Below are 20,999 nucleotides of genomic sequence, written 5' to 3'. Positions count from 1 at the left end.
GATGGATGGATGATGGATGGATGATGGATGGATGGATGGATGGATGGGCAGATGGATGGATGATGGATGGATGATGGATGGATGGATGGATGGATGGATGGATGGATGGATGGATTCGCCATCTTTCTTAAAATGGCAGGGGAATTATCATCAGATACACAGGGCAGGGGAAAGGGCCTGGCTAGACTGTACCTGGATGCCATGCCCGGGTTTTTCCTTGACACACACCTCACCTGAGCAGATGCAGCGTCACTGGAGGCGTGCTTGCTCAGAGAGGTCCACATCCCACGCTGACCTGTGCAGGAGAAGAGGGTTCTCTGTGAAGAGAGGAGGGGAAGGGTCAGGGAACTATGAGAGTCAGTGAAGGGATGGGGTCATCAGCCAAGCAGGGGAGGCTTCATGCAGCAAACGGCTGCCTTGGCAGAGGAGGGGGCTGACCGTTCTTCCTGACGCTAAGGCAGGGTCGAGCCCTGGAGGAGGTCGTCTTCATCTGTACTAGGAACAGTTTCCTAACATGCAGAGTGTCTCCCAGAATGGAGTTAGCTTCCTGTCACAGTGGGCACTAAAGCAAAGGGTGCCAGACTAGCTCACAGTCAAAGAGGATGTAAAGGAAAAAAAAAAAAACAAAAACAAAAGATAAAAAAAAAAAAGAGGATGTAAAGGAGTGCTCCACCTGCCAGAATGCAGGATCAGGGGAGCCCTGAGTCTGAGCCTACTGACCTCAGGCACACACCTACCTGTACAGCCTCTGTCCCCAGGGTGGTCAGTCTGCCATCACTCCTGGGTTCCAGTGACCTAGAATTAATAGGGACAGTGCCAGGGTGGCCTCCCACATGTGGCTGCAGCATCCTGGACAGGCCATTTGAGACGTGTTCTTCATTTGGGCCAAGATGCCATCACTAAGGTGCAACTCTCTCTCTATCATGAACAAAGACAAGGGGAAAAAGCAAAAACGTTCTGAGTCACAGAGTTGGGGACTGTGGACCACGCGAAACTCAACTTCTACAATCCGGAGACTGGAGCTAGCTGGTTTCTGGCTACAGCTGCTGGCCAGCCATCCTGAAAGGGACCACAGCGGAGTGTCCTAGGTAGTCATTACGGTTAGATGCTGTTGAGCTGGAAGTAACCTATAGCTCCAGTGGGTTTTCAGACGCTGTAAACTGCACAGGAGAAGAGATAGCCCATCTTCCTCACTCAGAGCAACTAGTGGACTCGAACTGCTTGCCTTAGGATTAGCAGCACAACCAGAGCCGCTGGAAAGACCAGGGTCCAGTAACCGATAGGTGTAATCTGAATAACAACACAAGTCTACCTGTCACCAAGTTTCAGAGGCTGTAAGACCTGCCGGGAGGACACGGCCCCGTTCATCTTCCTCCTGACAGCCCTAGGCCAAGCAGGACAACTCACTGGGGACTCGGTCACAGAAGCTCAGTGTCCCCTTCCCCTCCCTCCCACTCTCCTTTCCACCTTAGTCTTGAGACACTGCCTCTGCTCGAGATCTCCTATGCATGTGCTTGTGTGATAACGCAATCACTGACTTAGTTCACTCAGCGTTATGTTTTCACCGGTCTTTTTAAGACCAACACTTACTGAGCATGTGTCTGCTCAGAGCTGCGCTCAGAACTAGACAGAGGGGTCCTAGCCTGTATTCAGGGGGGAGTCAGCAAACCGGGTGTATAGTGTACCCTATAAACCCCCAGATGCCTACACATATGCTGCACTACGTGCTGCACTAGTTGACTTTTCTAAGGCCTGTTTTCTCTCTCAGGAGCTCTGCTTTCCCCAGCAGACTTGATTTTCTAGTCTCTTCCCAGAATGAGGGTAAACTGACCATTCCGCCTACTCTTTTTAGCCATGCTGCAGAACTAGATCTTCATCGAGCATGTGATGGCTTTTCCCTTACACTAAGCTGTGTTCTGCTGGCATTTCCCATCAGCCTGGCAGCACTTAGCTTTGCTGTGGCCTGAGGTGGTTTGTGTAAGCGTGTAAGGCAGTTAGCGGCTCCCCGGCTCCAGCAGTCCAGCCCCAGCCCGTTGCCACCCATTTGTGCAGCACTATATCCTCCTCCCAGTATATAAGCTTCCTGTCCCAGTAAACTAATGTTTCTTAATTTGTCTCTGTCAGTTTTCAATCTGTCTGTGACCACGAACCTCAAGGGACTTTCCCTCTGGGGAACAAGCCCCAACACCAGGAGCAAAACACTGGTGCAATAGCACTATCAGAGAATACAGTGAGTGCAGAAAGTGAGGGGTCAGAATCAGAGAAGGCTTCTCTGAGGCAATCAAAACCCAAAGTCGGGGAGCTTTGGTGGCCTAGTGGCAAGAAGCTGCACTACAATCCCAGAGGAACATGGTTCGAATCCACCAGATGCTCTGCCGGAGAAGGAGGCGCAATATCCTCCTGTACCAGTCAGATCTGATTTGACGGTACACTCACACAAAATTTAAAAACAAAAACAAAAAAACACCCAAAGCCATTGCCTTCCACCTGACTCCATCTCACTGTGACCCTACAGGTCAGAGCAGACTGCCTCCTGGGGTTCCCAAGAGGCTCTGAAGCTGTGACCTTAGCGTACTGCCTACTCTTTCTCCTAGCAGAGTAGCTGGGAGATTCAAACTGCCCGCCTTTTGTTAGCAGCCAAATGACTTAGCCATTGCTCTGCCAGAGCCCCCCTTTCTAAGGAGGTGACCAAGGGTGTCACTTTAAAGCTATGGTATCCCTTTCAAGGCAGGATATCTTCCAGTGCTTGCTATGCATCTCAAAGCTGAACAATTACTATGAAAGTGTGAAGAAGAATCGATGTCTTTGAATTGTGGTGCTGGCGAAGAGTGTTGAACATAACATGGACCACCAAAATACACACATCTGTGTATCTAGGAAAAAGTATAGCCAGAGTACTGCTAGAAGCAAGAACACACGCTTTGGGGATGTTGGCAAGAGGGACAATTCTCAGAAAAGACTATCACACTTGGAAAAAATGGAGGGTCAGAGAAAGCAGAAGATCCCCAACTGGGTGACTAGAACAATGACTGGAACAGTGGCCTTACGCTCAGCAGAACTGTGGGAATGGCACAGGACCGGGTGGGGTTCCAGTCTGCTGTGCGAGGTGTCGCACTGTGAGTTAGAGTCAATGACAGTTAAGATATCATCACAGACCAAAGACCCTACACTTTGTCGTCATCATCACTCAGGGTTTCAATCCTTTGTCATTGCCCGGCCAGGGACAGAAAACTCCATGTCCCCGGGGTCCCCCAAGAAGCAGCCCTAAACTGCAACAAATCCTCAGTTCCCACAGAGCCAAGGACGGGTGTGAAGGAGTGTGGTTTGGAGGATAAGATAGCATTCAGATTTGTTGTTGACAGGGTCGCTATGAGTCATCCTCGACAGCACCTAACAATAACTGAGAAAAGAGCCTTAGCGGAATGGTTCAAAGCTTGCTTTCTAACCACAAGCTGACGGCTCCGCAGGAGTAACATTTGGACGCTCGCTCCTGTAAAGATGACCGCTTTATTTTATTTTATTTTATTTTATTATTTTTGTGTGAGTGTACCGTCAAATCAGATCTGACTGGTACAGGAGGAGATTGTCCCTCCTTCCCCGGCAGAGCATCTGGTGGATTCGAACCGTGCACCTCTGGGATTGTAGTTGCAGCTCCTTGCCACTAGGCCACCAGAGCTCCCCAGATGACCGCTTTTTAAACCCCAGAGGCCAGTTCTATTCCATCTTCTAGGGTCTCCAAGGCACCCAACAATCGCCCATGTGTAGGAGGTGCTGGCTGCAGTCAGGACGCGTCTCACCGCCTTCAAGAGCAGTAATAAGTGCATTCCAGCCAGGAAGGCCCCAGAGCGCCCCATCTGCAGGTTCCGCCTTACAGCGCAGAGAAGAACTGCATCTAGGCTTTCCAACGCTGTCAACTTCACAAAAGTTGCGTGGGTTTGAACCAACTGCCTTTTGATCAGCAGCAAGTGCTTCAACCACTGTAGTCCTCTGAACATACAAACTTTAAAAATTTAAACTGTGGTCAAGTTTTAATTTAAATTTTAAACTGTGGTCAAGTTGGAACCGATTCATAGTTGATCCTCAGACGGCTTTCCGAGGCTGTATATTGCACGGGAGGAGATTTCCCATCTTTCTCCCAAGGAGCAGCTGGTGGAAATGAACAGCCAGAGATGTACCACCTCTGGGTTCGCACCGCACACCCCAAGGACTAGGTCACTAGAGCTCCACATAGTAGGAGCCACCACCCTCTTTACTCCCAAGTTTGCTCTCCCTGGGCCTGGTTTCTCCCACTGTCCCTTTGCCTTCACCACTGGCTGCGATCAGGTCACGATCCCTGGAGCCGCTGCACCCCCCGAGGCAGAAGACCGGGGGCTCTCACTATGAAGCAGTGAGAGTGGCAGGTGCGTAGAAAGTGACTGGCCAGCAACTTGCGGCCCAGAGGCCTCCGCCCCGCCCCTCTGGCTCGGAGGCCACGCCCTCTGCCCCGTGGCCACGCCCACGCCGGAGCAGGCCCGGTCTGCGCGGCTCCTTTAAGGCAGCCCAGCGGGCCGAGAAGAGCGCGTCTCGCCCCCTCCGACGCCGCCGAGGTAGCTGCTTCACCTTTAAGGCGGCGCGGGGGCTGCTGGGAAGGCCGGCGGGATGGAGGCGGCTGGACAGACTCACGGCTGCGGGTGCCGGTGAAGCGGGGCAGGAACTGGGGCAGGAGCCGGGGCCGAAGCCGGAGCGGGAGCCGGGCCGAGCAGGAGGCGCAGGTCGGCGCGAGCCCATAGGGTCGGGAGAGGCTCGGGCTCACATGGGCGGCGGCTCCGGCGGTCTGGGGAGGGGGCGTCGGGGGCGCGGCCTTTCCAGGGGAGGGTCCTCCGGGCGCACCCGGGCCTGGCGGGAGGAGGTGCGGTGGGCGCGGCTTGGAGGGTCGGGAACTTGGGTCTCCAGGAAAGGGTCCCTTCGGGTTTGGCCTGCCCCTGGGATCGCTCCTGGCTCAGCCGGCCTGCCGGGGAGGGAGCTCGCGGGCCCGGAGACCCCCACGGCCGCCCCGGCCCCGTGCCCTGGCGCGCCCCGCCCTGGACACGGGCAGCCCCGAGCCGGAGCGGCCCGCAGCCGCCGAGGTCCTGGGCCGAATCCGGCTCCGGCCGCACCAGCCGCACCGCATTGCGTCTCCGGGGCCGAGACGAGGCGGGCGCGCCCCCTGTAGGCCAGGCGTGGGCGGTGCGGGCTGCGGCCGGGGGACCGGACACCCGGGAGACCCAGCGCTCGGGGAGCTGCGCTGTTTACCTAACCCGGGGCGGACGGCGGTGTGGCCCAGGCCCGGCGCCCGTCTGCCGCCCCCTCGCCTTCGCAGGCCGCGCGGCCATGGCCACCACGATGGTGCTTCCGCGGGAGGAGAAGCTGAGCCAGGATGACATCGTGCTGGGCACCAAGGCCGTCATCCAGGGGCTGGAGACGCTGCGCGGGGAACACCGTGCCCTGCTTGCGCCCCTGGTCGCGCACGAGGCCGGTGAGACGGAGCCAGGCTCGCAGGAGCGCTGCGTTTTCCTGCGTCGCTCCCTGGATGCCATAGAGTTGGGGCTGGGGGAAGCCCAGGTAGGCGACCTGGGGCGCCCGGGTGGGAGAGGTCGCCGTCCATACCAGTCTTCCCGAGGCAGGAGTAGAATCTGAGCAGAGAACCATCTACCCCTAGAAGCCAATTTGTTAGGTTTAAAAACACAACCACCCATCACTTTTCAGTCCTTTCCAGCTCCGAGCAACCTTACAGGACAGAGTAGAATTGCGACCCCAATAAATACCTGTTGGAATGAATGCTTTTGGGGGGGCCCAGCTCTGCCCCAGGAAAACACTGGCTCCTCAGCCTCCATCCCCTACCCAGCACCCTGGCTCCCCTCTGTACTAGAAACCTGCCTAGAATAACAAACATCTTTAGGGAAACACTCCCTAAAATTCTTCGTTCTCTTATTCATAGGCAGACAAATTATTAAGTGCTTACTAAGGTGCCAGGGACACAGGGGCCAGTGAGCTGGTCCTGGTCCAGTAGGAATGAGGGACAGAAACACGTTCACAATTAATTGTTACAAATTGTGGGAAGTTCTAGAAGACAAGAACGAGATCTCGTGATCGTTGATAGCAACCTATTGGCCAGGCAAGCACATTCCCCTGAGGACCTGGCATTTAAACCAAGGTCTGAAAGAAGGACAGAACCAGCCTCCTGGGCAGGGAGGGAGGAGAGCAAGCGCATGGTTAGAGACCCCAAGTTAGGAAAGGTCTCGTCCAGATGAGGGAGGAGTTGACCCTTGTACCTGGAGCTTCCCCAGGGAGGACAGGCGGGACTGCAGAGGGGAGCCAAATCCTGCTGCATCTCGTTAGTTTTATTCCCAGGAAAGTGAGAAGACTTTGGAGGGTTTTCTGGAGAGCAGGGGACATGGTCTGCCCTAGGGTTAAACACTACCCTAGCAGGTGAGTGGGGAGCTAGAATTGAAGTGAGTCCAGCTTAGGCCTTTTTAGTGGATGGAGGTGAAGGGCAGAGCTCCAGAAGTGGGCCTGAGAGGGGAAAGTGTGGCAACTCCCAGGCCTGTGGTCTGAGCCAGGGAATTGACTTGGAGCCTGGTGGTGTTCAGTCTGTTTGGCCTGGAATCAGAGCTGCCAGGAGGACAGGCAGGTGGAGAAGTCCATGGGGCAGCGGGGCGGGGCGGGCCGTGAGTCTCTCCGAGCACACACAGGCCTGGCTCGAATCCTGGGCAAGTTGTAGTCTCTTGGTTTTCTTGTCTATAAAATAGGAGTCAGTGCCATCTGGTGCGTGTACTTCCGGGCTGCATAGGGAATGTTTTTTTACAAGCTAGTGGTTGTGAGAACACCTGCCATCAGGCATTTGCTAGCCAACTAGAAAGCAGCGCAGAGCCCAGGCCATGGGCCTGAGAGGAGTGTGTGGTCGTTGCTCAAGCCTCAGCCACTTGGCTCTCCAGATGCCAGATGGGCACACAGGAGCCCCACCCTGGAGCACAGGAAACAAGGCTGGAGCCAGGTGTGAGCTGGTACAGTTGGGGAGGAGCCCTGGGAGGCGTCTTATGCCAAGGGTGGAGCCTCCCGCCCAGGTGCTACCACAAGAACCTGGTGGCTAAGAAAAGAGTGATTTGGGGTAAGGGCCTGAGTCTGAGGCCTCAGGGTGCCTTTATCTGCCCTGTGGGTTGTTGGGGTCCCCCCTGCCCTCCCTGGTTGCTATGGAAGGATGGAGTGCCTGGATCCTTGGGGCAGGATCAGGCTGTGGTCTTTGAGCCCTTTGATCAGGGAAGGAGTAGTCCTGGGCACGCACACAGGGAAAGGCTCCATGGATTGGTGAGCCAAGAGCCTGGAACAAGGTGGACTTGCTCCGAGTCCAGCAGGGCCCAGGACTCCTGACTCCATGAGGAAGGAGTGGGGACCCCAGGCAAGCCCTCTAGGCTCAGGCCTCAGACTTTCGTCTGGAAGGGAGGAATCCTTGGGAGGAACTTCTGGGGGAGGCCTAGCAGCTCCCCCCGCCTGCTACACTTCAGGGCTCACAGAGCCGGCACATGGCAGCCTCTGCCCCAGGTGCACAGGGCTCTCTGACCCTCGACTGGTTGGCTGCCGCAGGTGATCCTGGCGCTATCGAACCACCTGGGGGCCGTGGAGTCGGAGAAGCAGAAGCTGCGGGCGCAGGTGCGGCGCTTGGTGCAGGAGAACCAGTGGCTGCGCGAGGAGCTGGCGGGGACACAGCAGAAGCTGCAGCGCAGCGAGCAGGCCGTGGCCCAGCTGGAAGAGGAGAAGCAGCACCTGCTGTTCATGAGCCAGATCCGCAAGTTGGATGAGGACACGTCCCCTAGCGTAAGCCCACCCGCTTCCAGGGAGGGGCTTCTGCGGACCCTGCCTCCCACTCTCATCCTGGTTCTGTCTTCTCCCAGGAGGAGAAGGGAGATGTCCCCAAAGACTCTCTGGATGACCTGTTTCCCAACGAGGACGAGCAGAGCCCAGGTGCCACTGCCTGTTGATTCTAGGGTAGGGGATAGGGAGGGTTTGTGAGCTTCTGGTCCTGGGACCCCCAGGGTGTCAGGAAATAGAGGCCAAGAAGAGGTCACCATGCTTTTTCCTGCCTTATTCCTCTTGTCCACACGTCACCCTGCTAGAGCTCAGAGGCTGGCCTTCCATGATGGTTCTCTCCATCCGAGTTTCAGGCAGGGACAGATGTCATAGTTAAAAGCTTTGGAGCAGCCAGGCCTGTCACACATTGCTCTGTGACTGCCAGTATGGTTCCTTCTCCTTAGCAAGTTTCTCCAGGTAGTTAGAACCCCCTTTCCTCTGAGAGTGAGCCAGGGTCTGCCTGCCTGGCCTCCAGTTCAGAGCACATGATGGAGCTGGCGTCCGACAAGCGAGGGAGCTGGGCTGCAGGGCGGGCAATGTGCTCCAAGGACATACAACTTGACATACTGGAGATGGGACTCCAGACTCGCTCTCTGTGACCTCAGGGAAGGGCAAGGTGACTCACCCCTACAGTAAGGGGAGCCAGGCAGAGTTAGTCAGTTCCTGGGACCACCCATGCTGGTGTGTGTTGCCTCTGACCTCTTGCCCTTGGCCAGCAGCCCCCAGCCCTGGAGGAGGGGATGTGGCTGCCCAGCATGGAGGCTACGAGATCCCTGCCCGGCTCCGTACGCTGCACAACCTGGTGATCCAGTACGCCTCACAGGGCCGCTATGAGGTGGCCGTGCCACTCTGCAAGCAGGCGCTCGAGGACCTGGAAAAGACTTCGGGCCACGACCACCCTGACGTGGCCACCATGCTGAACATCCTGGCGCTGGTCTATCGGTGAGGACCGTGACCCTGAGGTGGTACCCAGAGGGGCTGAACCCACTAGAGCCAGGCCTGTAGGCCTGGGGATGCAGATATGAACACTTCATGTGGTGAAGAAAGTCCTGGACATAGCAGCCTGAGATGGCAGCCCGTGAGAACTTGGGGAACCAGGGTGCCTGCATTTCTTCTCCAGGGCTTGAGTGGAGCCTTTGATCGAAGATGAGTTTGCGCAGAACACAAGAGGGTGGGAAGATAGCAGGGACGGGACCACGGCATTTGGTGGTAGAACTTTTTCCAGCTAGGCTTTAGGGGTGGGGCAGGGCCTGCGGGCGGGGTCACAGCACACCCCACTCTCATGCCACTATTTGTGGGAGGTTGTTCCCAGATGGCATAGGCTGGCCAGATTTCTCCGTGCTCTGGAACATGCTCACTGACCAGAAAATACAGGGGTGACCTCGGGGATTACAGGAGGTCACTGGGTGACATGGGGGAAAAGGAACAGGCTGGAGGTCATCCCTCATTCTGTTCCTGCCCTTTCCTAGGGATCAGAATAAGTACAAGGAGGCTGCCCATCTGCTCAACGATGCCCTGGCCATCCGGGAGAAGACACTGGGCAAAGACCACCCAGCTGTGAGTGAGGGCTGTCCCCCAACCCTGAGCTTCTGGGCTGCAGAGCCCCAGCCCAGCTGGGCTCTGTGCCATAGAGCTGCCGTTCTCCCCACCCCCAGGTGGCTGCAACGCTGAATAACCTGGCAGTTTTGTATGGCAAGAGGGGCAAGTACAAGGAGGCAGAGCCACTGTGCAAGCGGGCACTGGAGATCCGTGAGAAGGTGGGAGCCAGCAGGCAGCTTTGGGGGGCCAGGGGACTAAGCAGGTAGAGGCACTACACAGGTGATGACCTAGGCAGGTACGCTGGGCGCTGGCCAGATGGGAGCCCAGAGCCCGGGTTGCTCAGCAGGCCGGCGCTAGTCAAAGCGGAGGCAGCAGACCCTGGATGCCACTGGTCCCCAAGCCCAGCCCTGGCTCCTGTCCTAGGTCCTGGGCAAGTTCCACCCTGACGTGGCCAAGCAGCTGAGCAACCTGGCCCTGCTGTGCCAGAACCAGGGCAAGGCTGAGGAGGTGGAGCACTACTACCGACGGGCACTGGAGATCTATGCCTCCCGCCTCGGGCCCGATGACCCCAACGTGGCCAAGACCAAGAACAACCTGGTGTGCTGGGGCGGGGGGGTGCGGGGAGCGGGCGTAGGCAGGCTTCCTGCCCCTGCTCACCCCAGGGCCCTTGTCCCCCAGGCTTCCTGCTATCTGAAGCAGGGCAAGTACCAGGACGCCGAGACCCTGTACAAGGAAATCCTCACACGAGCACACGAGAAGGAGTTTGGCTCTGTCAATGGTGAGCCCACTCGGCCTCGCCTCCAGCGTGGGCACATGGCCATGTCCCACATGCAGAGCTCATGTGCACCTGGCATGGGCATGAACACATGATCAAAGCTCACATGATCACACCAGTGTGCACACCGTGTACAGGGCAGCTCACACGTAACTACCACACGTACACACATAGCTAACGTGGGAGTCCACACACGGTCCACACATAACCACACGTACACACATAGCTAACGTGGGAGTCCACACACAGTCCACACATAACCACACGTACACACATAGCTAACGTGCGAGTGCGCACACGGTCCACAAATAGCTAATATGCGAGTGCACACAGTCTACAGTCACACGGAATCACACAGATGCACACACAGACCCTGCGTGGCATCCAGGCTCTGCCAGGCCATCTCATGGCATGCCCCAGGCTTGGCCCAGCCTCTCCGCCTCCCCACTGGGCCCCTCCTGCTGATCTTGGGCCCAGCCTGTGTCCTCACCTCCTAGAAGTTGTTTTCTGACCCCCGTGGTCCATTAGTCGTTTCTTGCTCTGGGGTCTCTTAGAGCTGTGAGCGAAGACAGCATAGATCTCCAGGCCACTCACCTAATAGCGCACCTCTGCACAGCCTTACCAAGCTCGTTTGTGTGTAGAGCAGGCATGGCAGAGATGGGGTCTATCGTCTGTTTCTTCTTAATCATTGATCAAAGCTCCACCTTGGCCCTTTTTGGTGCCTCCCCACCCACCCCAGACCCCAGAGCCTGTCTGCAGGAGAAGCCTGTTGAGAGGCTAGGGAACAGCCCCCTTTCTCCCCACAGGAGACAATAAGCCCATCTGGATGCACGCAGAAGAACGGGAGGCCAGCAAGGTAGCTCTCGGGCGGGGCGGGGCGGCTGTCAGGAAGGTGAGCAGGCTGGGGGGTGTGCAGGGGAGCACTTTCTTCCCTGTTCCTGCCTTCTCCCCCTCAGGATAAACAACGGGACAGCACCCCATACGGGGAGTACGGCAGCTGGTACAAGGCCTGCAAAGTAGACAGGTGAGAGCGATGGGCTGAGCCGGAGCCAGCACTCTTGAGTTGGGGCTGCCCAGACCTGGCGCACACCCCTCTTCTGCTCCAGCCCTTCTTTCAAGGCCAAAGCCTCAAGGCCTACCAGGTTCTCTGCCTCCTGGTGGCCCAGCATGCTGGCCTGGTGGCAGCATCCCCCTACCATCTAGAGCAAGCTTTCCAGCCCTGGGTGACCCCACAGAGCTAGAGGCCAGGCAGGCCTGGCACATGGCCAACCACATGGGTGGAGCTCTGATTCCACAGAGTCTGGTGTGGGCTGGGTACCCACTGCCCCCATAGAGCATGGAGGCTGACTTTCTTCTCGGCCACCCACAGCCCCACAGTCAACACCACTCTGCGCAGTTTGGGGGCCCTATACCGGCGCCAGGGCAAGCTAGAAGCTGCACACACACTGGAGGACTGTGCCAGTCGCAGCCGAAAGCAGGTGGGGTCACATGCATGGAGTGTGCTGGGGACTCCAGGTGCCACCCTCACAGGCCTGATGCTCCTAACCCCTCTCCCAGCAAGTTAGACTAAGGCAGTGGTGGTTGTCAAGTCAAATATGACTCATAGCAGCCCTGTGAACAACAGACCTGAATCCCATCCTATCCTGTGCCTCCTCATTACCTCTGACCCACCTGACATATTGCTGCAGTCACTGTGTCCCCATCTTGCTGGAGTTCTTCCTCTCCATCACTGACCCTCCACCCTTCCAAGCATGACATCCTTTTCCAAGGGATAGTCTCTCACACCAACATGTCCAAAGTATGAGAGACGAAGCTTTGTCATCCTTGCCTCCAAGGAGCACCCCGGCTGCACGTTTTCCAAGACATACATGCTTGAGCTGTTAAAAGATGTCAGCGGGGGGCGTGGAGACCGCCGCAGCAGAGACATGGCAGGGGGCACCGGTCCTCGGGCCGAGTCTGACCTGGAGGACACAGGGCCCACGGCCGAGTGGAACGGGGTGAGTGCCTGGCCTGGGCAGGTGGAGGCCTGGCTCCAGGCAGACAGAGATGAAGACCTTGTCCCCACAGGATGGCAGCGGCTCCTTGAGGCGCAGCGGCTCTTTCGGGAAGCTCCGGGATGCCATTCGGCGCAGCAGTGAGATGCTGGTGAAGAAACTGCAGGGAGGGGGCCCCCAGGAACCCCCTAACCCCAGGTGAGCATCTCAAAAACTCACCCAGCCTCACCAGCACCAGAGGAGTCCTGACCTCAGAATGAGTCCTGATGGCTGACCACCATTAAGTCTGCCCCAGGCCAGCATCCCTCTGCCCCAACCAGGCCCCCCACCTGTTTCACCCTGGACAAACCCACCCTCCTTTCCCTCAGGATGAAGCGGGCTAGCTCCCTCAACTTCCTCAACAAGAGCACGGAGGAGCCAGTCCAGGTAGGGCCAGGCAGTCCCCAAACTGGGCTCCCGAGGTCAGGCTCTCCCCTAGGTGGCGAGGACCACGGCTGCATGTCACGTATTCTTACCATGTGCTCCTTGCTGGTCATCTCTGGTGGCCACAGTGTGCCATGCCTCCCGTTTGGCTGTGAGACGGATGAGGCATGCAGTCACTGGGTGGGGGTTCCAGGACATTGAGTCATGACCTTTGGCTGCTCTTGGGTGGTGGGGCACAGCCAGGCAGCAGCAAGGCCTGAGTTTCTGCCCTCTGCCCCCAGACTGGAGGAACGGCCCTTTCTGACAGCCGCACGCTCAGCTCCAGCTCCATGGACCTCTCCCGGCGAAGCTCTCTCGTGGGCTAATGCTGAAGGGCAGCAGCTCGCCAGAGCCCCCGGGCGCTGCCCCCCAGCCCTGCGCATGGGCCTGCTGCTTGTCCCGCCTGCCCCTCCCCTGAACCCCAGTCTTTTCTGTTTAATCTCAGGGTAACCGACATCCTCCTGTCATCTCAGCCTGAGCCCCAGGCTGGACCTGCCCGCTCCAGCCCCGCCCCTTATTTATTCCTGTCAGCAGGACCCTCCCCTCAGCTGCTGGCCTTGGGGGGCTGGCCAGGTCTCTAAGGTGGAGAGACTTAGAGCTGCCCTCCCAGACCCCAGAGCTGCGACCACCAGGCACCTGCGGCCCCTTCAGCATCCTGTCCTTTCCTGGCCGTTGCTTCTGTATATAGAGAAATAAGTTATTGGCCGCATCTCATCCATTACCCCCTAAGTCCACGGTACTCTCTGGGCTCCCGGCCCTTCTCTAGTGGTACCGCCCAGGCCTTAATCACCCCCATTCTGCGCAGTGGTATCTCCCAGGCACCACAGCTGGGAGTGGGGAGGTGGCAAAGCCCCCCCCAGAGGTATCCTGGGACTACTTGCGCACCTTCTCTGCCATCGCCCCAGCCCCAGCCCCAGCCCCGGGGACCCCCTCTTTGTCCTCCCACCTTTGGGCCCTGCCCCGCACCCCTGCCTTATGCACTGCCCCTCCCGCCCGGCCCCGCCCAGGACGGCCTGGCTCCGCCCCGGGCCCCGCCCACGAGCCGCCCGCCACGCCCCCTCCACGCCTGCAGCTTGTGAAGGGCGCCGACAGCCCCCGCGCCAGGAGGGGCTGCTCGGGTTTGGGGGGTGAGGCGATCGCTCTATTTTCAGATGTTGCTGTAGAAATAAAGATGGTTTGAATCTGACCCGGGCTTGTTTGGGGGCGGAGAATCGGGCCAAGAGAGGTCGCGCGCTTGGTGAGCACGTGTGTCTTCCGCATCCCAGGCCGCTGGGACACAGATAACCTGGTGGTCCTGGGTTCCTAAGTCCTTCCAAGAAGGTTCGCCTTTCCCCACAACCTCTACCTCCACGGTCCTAGAGAGCGCAGACTTTGAGGTCCGCCCCTTCCTAAACTTGACCTTGAGTAGTACGCCCATAAAATGTAGTACCCACCTGCACACTGAAAACCTTAGCTGAGTGAACGTTGTCTTAACACCAGCACCCACCTTTTAATACAAAGATAGCAACCCTGAGGCCTGGGAAGATAGGCATGATCACCTCCGTTAGACAAAAAAGAACGACGACTCCCAGTCCCGGACTGAAAATTCAGCACAGGGACGCCTGCAAGCTCCTGCGCCCCGCCCTTCGCCAAGTCCACCTGGAGGGCGAACTACAACCCCCAGAAGGCACTGCGCCGGCGCGGGGTGACGCGGGACGCCCGCTGTACGCCTGCGCAGCGGGGAAGCGCTGAGCAATGGGGAAACCACAAGTTCCGAGAAGCAGCGCAGCGAAGCCCCAGGTTGGAGCGTCTGCGCCTGCGCGGTGCGGGCGGGGCCTCTGGGGCGGAGCGGCCACCATCTTGGAACGGGAGGCGGAGCAGAGCCGACTGGGAGCGACCGAGCGGGCCGCCGCCGCCGCCATGAACCCCGAATAGTGAGTGAGCCCCGCCCGCGCCGGCCGGCGCAGCCTCGATCCCGAATACGGGGCTGTACGCTTGCCGGGGTTGTCCGGCCTGGGTCAGGACTGCGCGGCGCCCCCACATCCGGGTCTTTCTTCCGCTGAACACCCCGCACACACATCCGGGTCCTGCCCCTCCCCCCGGGGACCTCGGGACCCTAGCTTGACACCCCGACTCCTCGCACCCCGCGCCCAAAGAAGGCAACCCGGAGGGGCGGTCCTTGGGGTCTTCAGCATTGGCCCTAGAGACCTTAACGGTCGGTGACCTCGCAGCCCGGGTCTCGCCTGGCCTCAGTTTCCCCACCTGCTGCTGGAAGGTGGCGGCAGCCTCAGTGCGGACCAGTCACGCCTTAGGGACCTGTCACTGTCGTCTGGTCTCGAGTGTCAAGTCAGGCCCTGACCCTGCCCCGAGTCCCGATGACCCGACGTGGGAGGCCCGGGGCGCTGCTCCCGCCATCCCTCCTCGTCGGCACTGAAGTTTTAAGGAACGTGGGGTTCGCTCCCCACTTCGGGTTTCCTTGCTCTTCACGCCCCTAGGACAAGCCTGGTAGCCGGCCACTGACAGTTCCCCCCAGGATCGGTTATCAGCTTCCTCTTCTGCCACTTCCCTTCCCTCTGGATCCAGCCCGAGGTTTCCTCGGGGAAGGGCCAGCTCTGGCAGGATTATAAAGGGGAACAGAGAAGGGGACCCGCAGGCTGGCAGAAACCCAGCGTGACAGCCTGGTTTCCGGTGGTCAGCCTCGCAGCTGTGTCCTAAAGCACGACCCCCCAGCCCCCTGCTCGGGAGTTTCATTAGATGGGAATGAGCACACAGTTCACTGGACAGCACAGGACTCAATGACAAGAGCCATCCCCAGTTTCTATTACAGGACCGGACAAAGTGGGAACTCGGTGACCACTTGTTGACCGCTTCTGTGTAGTGGCTTCATGCTCGGCGTGGTGTAGTTTGTCATTCCATAACTTCTGGGCCAGACACCCCTGCTGGGCTGGGCACCCACCTGCCACATAGCAGGGTTTCTCTCAATAGCCCAGAAGGTGTGGAACCCCCTGAGTCTGGCAGGAATATCCCAGGAGGATACCTGTCACCCCTAAATCGGATCCTTGGCAAGTCACACCCCTGTCTGTGCCTCAGAGTCCCCTGTAAAGGGGGCTTCCACCTCAGCAAGCTGTCTGCCCTCAGTAGCTGTGTACTGGGGGACGGGAAGGAGGGTGGGAAGCATGCTGCAAATGAGGCACAATTATGGGGTCCTGGTTGTGATTCTGTCTGTCTCTGCACCTTTCCATTCTTTCTCTCCAGTGACTACCTGTTCAAGCTGCTTCTGATTGGCGACTCAGGCGTGGGCAAGTCGTGCCTGCTCCTTCGGTTTGCTGTGAGTAAGAAGTCGTCCGCACTGTCCCACCTGGGGTCCTGCCCTATGGGCAGAGGGGACGGGCAACCTGGAGCACCAGAGAGAGGCCTGGGCACCCATTCATAGTCTGTCTGACAGCAGCGGGGCTAGTCCACCAGTGCCCAGAGCCTTGAACTGAGCGGGCACAGGGGCTGCAGGGAGGGTCCCGGGGGGTCCACAGCCCCTCACCAACCCCACCCTTCCAGGATGATACGTACACAGAGAGCTACATCAGCACCATCGGGGTGGACTTCAAGATCCGCACCATCGAGCTGGATGGCAAAACCATCAAACTTCAGATTGTGAGTGGTTCCCAGAGCCCCTGTACCAAGTGGGAGGTAGCTCTGGGCGGGCATACGGCTGACAGTGTCCCCCTCCGTCTCGCAGTGGGACACAGCCGGTCAAGAGCGGTTCCGGACCATCACCTCCAGTTACTACCGGGGAGCACATGGCATTATCGTGGTGTACGATGTCACAGACCAGGTACTCCTGGCATCCCCAGCTCCGGCTCTGTCCCTGCCTGGTTCTTGGCATTACTTGTCATCTCTCCTTGATGTTGTGGGACTTGTCTCACCAGGAGGGGAGCGGACCCTCCAAGGTTTTCTCTCCCTAAGTTTGCTCCCTCATTCTAGACCTTCTGGGCACCTGTGGTTGGTGGCGGTCAGTCACTTGGCTGGCCTCCTGCGCAGGGCCTATGGCCTTTTCTGTGTAATTCATGATGGGAAAGCCACCAGCTCATAGGCTGAGGGTGGCAGCCAAAACCAGCCCTGCAGTCCTGCCGTTTTCCAAAGCTCAGTATCCATTGTGCTGTCTGGTGTGACCTTTTCCAGACGTCTGTGTGTCGTTCCCGTCTTACAGATGAGAATGGGTGGGGAGAAAGCCTGGGTCTTCGGTTTCACTTGCTGTGCTGCTTCTCCCAGCTGCCTGCTTTCCAGGGCCCTAGACCCCACAGTGTAGGGTTAGGGGTTGCCTCCAGCACCCATAGGCCAGGAGGGGTCCCTGCTCTGAGGGTTACTAGGGCTCCGTAGCTCTCCAGGGTCTCATGAAGCCAGCTTCCCACTTGGCCGCCTTCACTCCAGGACAGCGTCACCCCGGACTCTCTGCCAAGTCCGTGACCTCCTTTCGGTTCATGCCCTATGCGACCTCTGGGGCCCTGAATGTCCTTTTCTGCTCTCTCCTGGAAAAGCTGGTGGTCCCCAGATCCCCAAGCCCCCTATACACCCTCCTCGTGTACTGATTTTTCCTCGTCAGTGTTTCACACCCATCCTGCCCTGCTCTCCACAGCCCTCTGCCCCGCACTGTCTCCTCGCCCTGCCTGCGTGGTTCTGGTTGCTGTCCTGGTTCAGACTTCCAGCCCATATGCTGTTCTTTGGCCTTCTCAGCAGCTTCCCTCTCCCCTCGGTCAGACCCAGTCCTTGACGTGTTCGCCTTAACATCAGTCAGCCAGCGGAGGAATTGGGGGCTCTCTGCTTTCCAGACGAGGTGGGGGTGAGAGGAAGTGTGCTGTGCTCTGAAAGCAGCACTCGGACCTCACCTCTCCTTCCGGGCAGCATCTCTGAAACCACCCCCATCTTACCATCCCCCAAAACAGCTCCTGCAGCCTCCTTTTCATGACAGAATCTGTCAGCCTTCCAGGAAACTGACCAGGAAACTTCTCTTCCCCCACCCCCTCATCCTGTCACCATTCTCTCTCTCCGATTGTCCCGGCCCCTCGTGATAATAGCAGTGATGAGGATAATGGCAGCTCCTGCTAATTGAGCTCTTGTTAGGAGACAGGCTGTGCTCAATGCTCACGTCTCAGGCCCACCACAGCCCCACTGAGGTACTGTCTCACAGGGGGGAGGAAACTGAGGCCCAACGAGGTCAGGCCGTGCAGTGAGTGACCAAGCCAGGGCTCAGTCCCACGGTGGTCTGCCTAAAGTCCACACTCATCCAGGCCTCTCTTCCTGGGTTCCCCTAGCTGCTTCCTGCCAGTCTGGCCCCCGCACCCAGGCTGGGATTATCCTTGTGAAGCACAGGGTAGTCCACTGTCCCCCTTCCAGAGAAAGTCTCCATGGTTGCTGGTGTCCCTCCTCTCCCTCTCCATTGCACTTCCCCCCTCCCTTGGAGTCCCCTAGAGTGAGCATGTCCCACTCCACCCCTTCCACCTCACACACAGGCTCGGTCAGCCTGGCCCCGACAAGCAGATGTTTTCTGGGGGCTCTATAAGCCACTGTCCTCCACCCCTGAAGCTCTGTCATCTCATCTTGCGTATGTCCTCATCCGTCCCCAGGTATAGGTCCCCATTCTGTGTCAGCAGCGCTCAACCTGGATTGTAATGAGTGTTATTTGGGCTCAGTGTTGTGGCACCAGGCCTCTGGCTTCTCAGTGTGGCTCCAGCTGGGGAAAACCTTCCCAGAAGGTTCTGTCCTTTGTCCACAGAGGGTGGCCAGCTGCTGGGAGCGTCTGAGGCTGCACGATAGGACTGTTGGCACCAGCAGCAGGCCGAGCGCTGGGCTCTGTTCCCAGGACACCTGTCTCCCTCCCGGGCAGGGCCTGTCTTAGGGCACCTTCCACCTCCCAACAGCTTCAAGGGCTTTGGGAACACTGGTTCCTGCTGGTCATCTCCTCTCCTCTCAGCAGCTTCGCTTCTCCCTCCCTCCCAGCCTCCCTCAGTCCTGTCTCTCTCCTGATACCACTGGGTCCTGATAGGTAGTTCAGTCTTTTCTGTGTCCCATGAAGGGGACACAGCAGCTGGGGAAGAAAACTACAACTGAGGAAAGAAAGCAGGCACTTCCTCTGGGTCCCCAAGTCTGGATACCTCTCTTGGACTCAGGACACCCGCCTTCCCTGAGAAAACCCAGTTCCCCAGACCTGGGGCAAGGTGGGTAGGGAGCAGAGTAACCTTAGACCACCTCACCCTGTAGGAATCCTACGCCAACGTGAAGCAGTGGCTGCAGGAGATCGACCGCTATGCCAGTGAGAATGTCAACAAGCTCCTGGTGGGCAACAAGAGTGACCTCACCACCAAGAAGGTGGTGGACAACACCACGGCCAAGGTGAGCTGGGCGGCACATGCGGGCGGGCCGGGCTGCAGCCCTCACCCCTCCTGCCCTCCTCTCCTCTCCTCTCTCCCCGGCAGGAGTTTGCAGACTCCCTGGGAATCCCCTTCCTGGAGACGAGTGCCAAGAACGCCACCAATGTGGAGCAGGCATTCATGACCATGGCTGCCGAGATCAAAAAGCGGATGGGGCCTGGGGCAGCCTCAGGGGGTGAACGGCCCAACATCAAGATCGACAGCACCCCCGTGAAGCCAGCTGGTGGTGGCTGTTGCTAGGAGGGGCATGTCGGGTGGGACAGGAGGGGGTGCCTCCAGATGATGCCCCTGAGGGGCCAGAGATGCCTTCCCCTTCCTCCCCTCTCCGGGGCATTTGAGTCTGTGGCTTTGGGGTGTCCTGGGCTCCCCATCTCCCTCTGGCCCATCTGCCTGCTGCCCTGAGCCCTGGTTCTTTCAGGGCCCCCAGGGGAGGACCCCAGGGCCTGTGCCTGGGGTGGGGTTTGCTCTGCGGCTGCCTCGAGGTAACTACCAGATCCCCACCACACCTTTCTTTGGGAAGAGGGCTTCTCCGTCTGTCCTCTCCTCTGCCCCCATGTATGCTGCAGTGGCTCTCTCTTTGTTCTCTTCTCCCCTCCATGCCCAAGGGCTGAGGACCCCCCTGGTCTGCTGCCCTGCTGCAGTCACTGTCCAGGGCCACGGGTAGGGCAGCGGCTCTGGAATCCAGGGTCGGACCTCAGGACAGCTATGGGGCCACGGGACCTGCAGCCCCTCCTGCGTTTCCCACCCCTCCTCCACTCAGCTCGCCGTCCAGCTGTGGCAGCCCGAGCACAGCCAAGGCAGGTGGGCGGGCAGCCGTGCAGGGCCTGTGTCTTAGCCTGGAGGAAGCCTGCTCCTGCCGCCCCCTGCCCTGCCAGAGCTGGGCCCGTGTGCTGCCTGCCCACCGCGCCCCTTTGTCCCCAAGGCAGGCGGAGGCAGAACGCCTACCGTGCCAGAGGCCAGGCACCAGCCGTCAGCCTTAACCCTCACTGTGCCAGCCCTTCCGCCCCTCCCCAGAGGCAGCACAGCTGGTGGATCCCCCCCTCCTGACCCTTGGAGCCTGAGGGACAGCTGCTCCTCTGGGGAGTGTGTGCAGCTGAGGCTGGGGTGCTTGGTCCCCCTTCCCCAAGGGTCCTAGCTCCCTGCCCTGGGCACAGCTGCTTGCTACAGAAAAGTAAACCTTGATCTTTACCTGAGAAGCCATGTCCCTTGTGCTGTCTCTTGCCTGTCCCACCCATGCCCTACCCTTCAGCTTGTATTTAAGTTCCCGGGCTGCCCTTTGGGGAGCTCCCCCCATTCCTAGGTTCCCCTCTGGTGTCATGTCAGGCATTTTGCAAGGAAAAACCACTTGGGGAAAGATGGAAAAGGACAAAAATAAATCAATAAATTTCCACTGGCCCTCGGGTGAGCCGAGGGTTTTTGCAAGGAAGTTGCTGGTGGCTCTGTGTTGTCTGTCGGCGGTGAACCAGGACAGGGCCGGGCTTGGGTGGCAGGGTGCGGGGGTCCTGACGGGGGTTCCACTTGCATGGTTGCCGTTCAAAGTCCTTGACCCACTTACGGGGCCAGGAGAGCTTTTTGTCACTGAGGCCTGTCCCCACGGGCCCAGCATGGATCTGACAGGGAGGGAGGCAGGGGCCGCACTCAGACCTGCTGTGCCCGCCAACTCCACACATCCTCACCCCAAGCAGCACTGAGCTGGGGACCCCAACACCCACGGCCCGCGTCCTAGCCCCCTCCTTGGGTTTGACTCAGTTCAAGCAGGTGTCCTGGCTTCTCAGCTTTGCACTGACGGCCGCCCACCCGTCTCAGGCCATGATGCCATGTGTGTCCAGTGAAGCACAGTGTCCCGGCCCGCAGGTCCAGGTGTGACCACGATGAGGCAGCTATGTCGGGGGCAGTGGGGAGGGGGGGCCGGGTCCGTCCCACGGTCCGCGTGCTCCTGCAGGTCGCCGGGAACCGGAACGCGGG

General features: G+C 58.8%; 2 protein-coding genes across 3 annotated transcripts; both read left to right on the top strand.

Moving 5' to 3' along the window:
• The first annotated feature begins 5,361 nt into the window (after window positions 1–5,361).
• Window positions 5,362–12,959, top strand: KLC2 (kinesin light chain 2). Its single transcript, XM_006893301.1, has 15 exons — window positions 5,362–5,580; window positions 7,600–7,830; window positions 7,908–7,977; window positions 8,583–8,805; window positions 9,333–9,420; window positions 9,519–9,620; window positions 9,826–9,999; window positions 10,081–10,180; window positions 10,984–11,033; window positions 11,134–11,201; window positions 11,547–11,676; window positions 12,040–12,174; window positions 12,245–12,369; window positions 12,540–12,597; window positions 12,876–12,959. Exons 1-15 carry the CDS (start codon window positions 5,362–5,364, stop codon window positions 12,957–12,959), a joined length of 1,857 nt encoding a protein of 618 aa, XP_006893363.1.
• Window positions 12,960–14,476: 1,517 nt separating this feature from the next.
• On the top strand, window positions 14,477–19,571 carry RAB1B (RAB1B, member RAS oncogene family). 2 transcript variants are annotated; one of them, XM_006893299.1, is made up of 6 exons: window positions 14,477–14,546; window positions 15,868–15,940; window positions 16,165–16,260; window positions 16,346–16,441; window positions 18,865–18,996; window positions 19,080–19,571. In XM_006893299.1, the coding sequence occupies exons 1-6, from the start codon at window positions 14,533–14,535 to the stop codon at window positions 19,272–19,274; spliced, it is 606 nt and encodes a 201-aa protein (XP_006893361.1). In that variant the 5' UTR covers window positions 14,477–14,532; the 3' UTR covers window positions 19,275–19,571. The 2 variants fall into 2 exon arrangements, with proteins under 2 accessions (XP_006893361.1, XP_006893362.1); XM_006893300.1 differs by lacking the exons at window positions 16,346–16,441; window positions 18,865–18,996 and having other exon boundaries at window positions 14,533–14,546; window positions 19,080–19,274.
• Window positions 19,572–20,999: the final 1,428 nt, after the last annotated feature.

Source organism: Elephantulus edwardii, unplaced genomic scaffold (genome assembly GCF_000299155.1).
Source record: "Elephantulus edwardii isolate Elephantulus edwardi_28Jun2011 unplaced genomic scaffold, EleEdw1.0 scaffold00126, whole genome shotgun sequence".
NCBI classification, from domain to species: domain Eukaryota; kingdom Metazoa; phylum Chordata; class Mammalia; order Macroscelidea; family Macroscelididae; genus Elephantulus; species Elephantulus edwardii.
This window is presented reverse-complemented; position numbering and strand designations above follow the sequence as displayed.